A 6,201-nucleotide genomic window follows, 5' to 3' on the forward strand; every position below is an offset into this window, starting at 1 on the left:
AACTTTTTTTTATCATTTGAGGGGCAAAGTGTAATTTTACCATTACTATTTTAAAATTTTATAAATTATAAAGAGTTAAAAAAAATTATTTTTATTTTAGAGTAGAACCCTTGCCCATGAAATATCATATCAACAAATTTAACCATATTAATAATTAAAATTAAATTTTAAAATTTGAAATATAAAAATTAAAAATTTTAAAATAAAAATAAAAAAAAGGGGGAAGGGCTTAGGGATTTTTACGGGCTTAGGGGGAAATGGGAAATGAGGAGGGGAAATGAGATTTTTTTTTTAAAACGTATATATATTTATTATATTCGAGCCGGCCTCATTTTTTACCCAAACTCATATTTCGGGCCTATATTTTTACCCAAACTCTCCCATGACCCATGATCACCTCTACAAGAGAATTAGGATACCAAAGTAACCAAACTAGGAATAATTTTAAGATCTCACGTAAACAAACTTACAGTCACAAGGGACCAATGCACCTCCATTAAAGTAAACATGCAATCAAGCGCCGAAGTCATTAACAAAAGAGTTGGTTGAGCATTGCAAATAAAATGTGGGGGGTTTTTTTGATCAAGCATTCACTCATTTCAGCAGTGTCTTGACGATCGATTTGACGTTAAGTTTCTTCAGGTCTGTATATGACTGCCCACACCCAACGAACATAACCGGTGCTCCAGATATGTAAACCATTGACAATGCTGCTCCGACCTACATCAATTTCAGTTGGAAGTTCACCATAGGTGAGGTAAAATGGCAGTGTGATTTCTCAAACCTATGTAAAATATGAAAACCTTCTCAAGTTTCAAGCTCATTTTACCTTATCATCAATAGTGTCAAACTTGGTGAGCAAAATCCCATCAATCAATCTTGGAGTAGAAGAAGTAGAGAGGTCAGCCAATTTCTGCAAGAAGAATAGGGCACAGCTTCGTAACATAGATTTAAGTTGTATAGGTCTATGTTGCTCCGACTGTACATCTTTCAGAAGTACTAGTGTCCGATATCCATATTCAAGACATATTTGGACATAGAATGAGGGTATGATTCTCCAAGAAAAACTCAGAAAATTTTAGTATACCCGTGTCATAGACAAACCCATATCCAACACTTACACCCGAGTCCGAGTAACATAGGTATGGTTTAGATAAAATTGACAAAAGACTTGATATGAAAGCAAACCTGATTGAATTTTGATAACTGATCAACAGCATCATTCCCAACTAGTGCCTCTCCAACAAATAAGACAAGGTCTGGATTATTGAGGTATATAAGCTTCGAAAGGGCTCTCATCAACGGTTCATTATCCTGATAAGCATAGAGTTATATCATTAATACGGTAACAAGAAAAGCAAATATACTAGGATTGCACTTAAGTACTACTTTTCAAAGCAAACCTCTCACATGTCATGGGCTTTAGAAAAACTAATTTGACTGTGCTATAACCGAAGTATAAAGTCTACAAACAAATGTATTTACTGATTAGAAGATACCTGCATCCGACCAGCTGTATCAACAAGAACAACATCTGAACCATTACGAGTGGCCTCCTGAATTGCTTCCTTTGCTACAATTGCAGGATCTTTCTCATACCCTTTCTCAAATATAGGAATCTAGCAAGAGCAAGAAGTAGCAAGTCAGATATAAAAGAGTAGCTATACAATGATACTCGTTTTTACCTGAAGCAAACCACCTTCGAGCATAATGGCACCAAGTATGTCAAAAACAAAACATTTACAATTGATGTAATACCTGGAGTCTGCGTGCATGTGTCCTCAACTGCTCAACAGCACCAGATCGGAATGTATCACAAGCAGCCATCATAACACTGACATTATGCTGCAGAAGCCAGTATGCGACCTGCAAAGTAACATTTAATTTTAGCCAGCCTGACCAGAAGGCATATCCCAAAGCAAAAATCTAGACATAGAGCAGTTAAGCCAGCTCAACCTTGGCTAGATTTGTTGATTTCCCAACTCCATTAACTCCAACAAAGACAACAACATACGGCTTCCTCTGTTCCTTGGCAGCATGCACATCCCTCAGTATGTCAATGGAGCGCCGAGGAGTTAAAATACGAACAAGGGCTTCTTCCATTGCAGCCTGCAGTCACAATTACCATAAACAATTAAATTTATACAAAATCAAAAGGCAAGAAAAGAAAACAGAAATATAAATTGAGAGTTCGCATAATAAAGATGGAGGTTTGTAGACCTGCACTGTTGAAGAGACCCTTGTGAATGAGGCCAATTTTTTCCCTTCAAGACTTGCAGCTACTGATTCGCAAAGCTTCTCCGCTATCTCCTCAGCCTGTGAATGTCAGATATAACTAAGCAGACCTATAGATATGAATAGGTACTAATATAACAGCAATCAAATATGTTAAATTAGCAGAAAACATACCACATTCTTGGTCATAAGCCTATCCTTCAGAGCCTTCAAAGCTGGTTCCAGGTCTCCCTTCTCCAAATTTGCCTTTCCAGCGATACTAAGTCCAGGAAAGAAGAAAATGAATAACTGATTTAATCAGATAGTAAATTTCACAATGATATGATAAAAGCTTCCACTAAAAGTTGTACAAAGACCAAATGAAACATGTCTCGAAGCATACAGTTCTGCCTGCCATTTACTAAACACAATAAGAGTCACGATTTTATGGGAAAACAGAAAGGCTGAAAAACAGGCAATGTTACAAGCATATGATATCTAAAATATTCCTTTCTTTACATGATAAAGTCTAGCATCTCATAAATCAACTAATATACCCATGTTTCTCCATTTAACATCAAGCCCAAAAATGGCAACATTAATGGCCAACTCAATAAACAAACATTTGAAACTCCAGTTGTAACTTGTAAGGATCTATAAAAACTAAAAAAAGCATCCAGGACAAGCCTTATAATGAACATCTAAACAGGATCAAGCTATGAGACATTATTTCAAAATGAAGTAGGCTTCACAAAAAAATTGCATCCTATTTCACTCTTCATGAAGACAGAACAAATATACTCGAGAATAGAATTATGATCTAAATGAAGGAACTACATCAATAAATTACCTCTGGAACATGGAGGAAAACCAGCCCTTTTTCGTAGCTTCAGGCTTGCTATCCTTCTGCACATTGTCATCTTCTTCACCTTCACTATCGCTGCTGATAATCTCTTCTACATCCATCATACTTTCACCTTGACTTGCTGGAACAACCTCTATCTTCTCATTTCCATTTCCATCCACTGGATCAGTGAAATCCAATTTTGTCTCTGGAGGTGCATCATCCCAAACTCTATTCTTCTTTGTAACCTTTTTCTTAGGGTCCACCTTGGAACCCTTGTTAACTACAGTGTCAGTTTTCTTTCCACATTTAGTCCTTTTCTGGAGCTTACTTACATCAAAAGCACTAAAATTGGAACTAGTATTTTCTTTACCATTTACAGCAGCTGTCATCCTAGGTTCGTCAATCTCAAAAATATTACCGTTGGAGTGCCCATTCTCCAATTTACGACCCTTTCCTTCATCATTATCATCCCCACCACCAGCAGCCGAGCTACCCTCCCTCTTCTTATTTCCTTTATCAAAACCAGCTTTCTGAGCCTGCCCTTGCTTCTTACTGTTATTGACAGGCTTAACCATCTGTTTTGATTTCTTAAGCTCCTCAGCCCTAGCTTCTGCTTCCATCCTAAGCTGCCTAAAAGTTTCGTCAAAATCATTATAAACAGTCCTTTTCGGATCATAAATCTCAGAGAACTCACGCCTGACCAGTGCAAGAAGATCATCCACATACAAAAGATGGAGAATACGCTGATAAACAGCAACAAATACAAGGCCAAGCTCATTATGGAAGGTCCACTTGAGGGTATAAGAAGCACCTGGGGCATCATAGTTATATGATGCTGCACCAGAGCGTTCCTCCAAAAGACAAGACCGGATCAAGGTGTCAATTGGTGATCCTTTAAGAGCATTCCCAAGTTCTTTACATGTCCAGAGGATTAATCCTCCCCTAGTAAATATCAGCAACTGTTCTAACATCTCTTGATTTCAATAACTCTCCTGCAATACAATCAAATCAAAACTCAAAATTAAAATACCCAAGCAATATAATACACGTAACTGTGCAAGAAAGAAACCGTTGAGCTACAAATTCAAATTTATCTGCCCTTTCCCTATAATATGAAAGAGGTTTTTTTCTAAAAAGAAATGATATTTATATTATCTGGAAGGAATAAAATAAAAGAATCAAGAGCAAAATTCAAGATACTCAATTAAAATGCCAACCTAAAGTCTACAATTTTCTCAGATACCAAACAAAACGAAACAAAGGTTTAAATTTGAGACCTGTTAAGTAGATCAGCAGGAATCACAATAAAATCAAAACCTCCAGCCAACAAAATCAAAGACTAAAATTATTATAAACCAAAACCTAGAAAATTCTCGTAAACATTGAAAGTTAATAAAAATGAAAAGAAGAATACCTGAATTTTCCTTCTAAATCTAACAAATCCCAAAACAAAGAGAAAACGAAAAGGTTAATCTGAAAAAGGAAAAAAAAATCAAATTGAGAAAATGTTGAAGTAGGGCTTTATATAGGTCTTTTTCTTTAATAACATTTTAGTAACACCATCCTAAGCTATTTTTCTCATTTCATTCACTCCTCCGTTAATCCCGCTAATTACAATATTATTATACACACTCATTCAACTTTAAGCTTTTCTTTTTATTCATTCATTTTCAATTTTAATGGAAAATTATTAAAGTTGGGAGAATAAAATAAATATATAATAATATTTTTGTTAGCCAAATTTACAGGAAGAGACTAAAATGAGAAAACTATCTAATGACTTGAGATAAAAAGTTTTTTTTTTTACTACACTAGTTTGTTTCACTAAAAATAGTTTTCGTTTTTTTAGAAAAAATTAATTTTTTTATATTTAGATGAATTCATGTAAAATATTTTTTGTTATTGGATAGATTTCGTAAAAATAGTTCATAAAAATTGTTTTCAATGAAACACACATACATTTGAGATTTTCTTACCTTTTCATTGTTTAATTAAATTTATTTTATATTTTATAAATTTATATTTTACTTCTTTGTAAAACAAACATGACATAAATATATTTATTACAAAATATTATAGTGTAAGTTTCTTTTAACAATCGAATTTTATTTTATAATAAAAAATATTTTGTAATAATCAATGTCATATATAAACTTAATAATAAATAATGCTTAATTAAAATTTAATTTAAATTACATATATGAGAGTAAATATTGACACATTAGAATTGTAAGGGATAAATGAAGCTAAGTATTATTTAAACAAATACTCGTATTTATATAATTAAAATATTCATATTTTTATATTAGGTTAAAATATGCCATAACTCCTTGTACTCTTCGTAAATTTGAAATTTAGTCCATGTACATTTATTTTTGGGTTAGTCATACTTTTTAGATATTAAAATTCAGGTTCAGTTGTTAACATTATTAAAAATATTTTGTTAAATTCATGTTCATTATAAGTCATTTTTACATGAATACCAAGTATTTTTCATTTAAAAATGTGACATCAACAAAATTAACAAAAAATATTTAACAATGTTAACAACTGAACTTGATTTTTAAATCTGAAAAGTAGAGAGACCTCTATTGATGTGTAATGCTTTAGTTAAGGAAAAGATTATGTGAGGAAAACTGATAAGGATGAGTTGAAGTAAAATGCAGGATATCTTGAGAGAAAATAAAAAGTTGCAGTTATTTTAATTTTTTATAATATTTGGATAATTTGAATAAATTTTCTATATTTTTATATTTTATAACATTTAAACTTTTTTTATAATCCTTAGTAATTTTTTAAGTATTTTATAAATTTTAAAAAATTTATTATTATTTTTATAGGGGACGGATCCACTTACGGTAGTGTAAAACTTAAGTGGTTTTATACAATTTTGTAACTTTTATACGATTAATATTTTAACAATTTAATTGTCATATTTCATACTTCATTCATCTAGATCATGCATGTCAAGTTTGACATAAATTAAAAATTTCCAACTATTCATTTTTTGTAAAAAACTTTCAATCCTTAAATATATATTAATATAGTTAATATTTTAAATTAATATAATAGAGATATCGAATTGATTCAAAAAATTACATTCATGATAAGTACAAATATATTGATAAATTCAACGGTTG

General features: G+C 32.1%; 1 protein-coding gene across 3 annotated transcripts; it reads right to left on the reverse strand.

Annotated features, from left to right (window-relative positions):
• Positions 1-457: 457 nt before the first annotated feature.
• Positions 458-4,691, reverse strand: LOC107953791 (signal recognition particle receptor subunit alpha). 3 transcript variants are annotated; one of them, XM_016889201.2, is made up of 10 exons: positions 4,476-4,691; positions 3,065-4,053; positions 2,410-2,494; positions 2,221-2,316; positions 1,957-2,109; positions 1,759-1,866; positions 1,500-1,619; positions 1,189-1,314; positions 830-913; positions 458-720 (listed from the first exon to the last, which is right to left on the reverse strand). In XM_016889201.2, the coding sequence occupies exons 2-10, from the start codon at positions 4,030-4,032 to the stop codon at positions 595-597; spliced, it is 1,866 nt and encodes a 621-aa protein (XP_016744690.1). In that variant the 5' UTR covers positions 4,033-4,053; positions 4,476-4,691; the 3' UTR covers positions 458-594. The 3 variants fall into 3 exon arrangements, with proteins under 3 accessions (XP_016744690.1, XP_016744691.1, XP_016744692.1); XM_016889202.2 differs by having other exon boundaries at positions 3,065-4,061; positions 4,476-4,684; XM_016889203.2 differs by having other exon boundaries at positions 4,339-4,684.
• Between the last annotated feature and the right edge of the window lie 1,510 nt (positions 4,692-6,201).

This window comes from Gossypium hirsutum, chromosome D07 (assembly GCF_007990345.1).
Source record: "Gossypium hirsutum isolate 1008001.06 chromosome D07, Gossypium_hirsutum_v2.1, whole genome shotgun sequence".
NCBI lineage: Eukaryota > Viridiplantae > Streptophyta > Magnoliopsida > Malvales > Malvaceae > Gossypium > Gossypium hirsutum.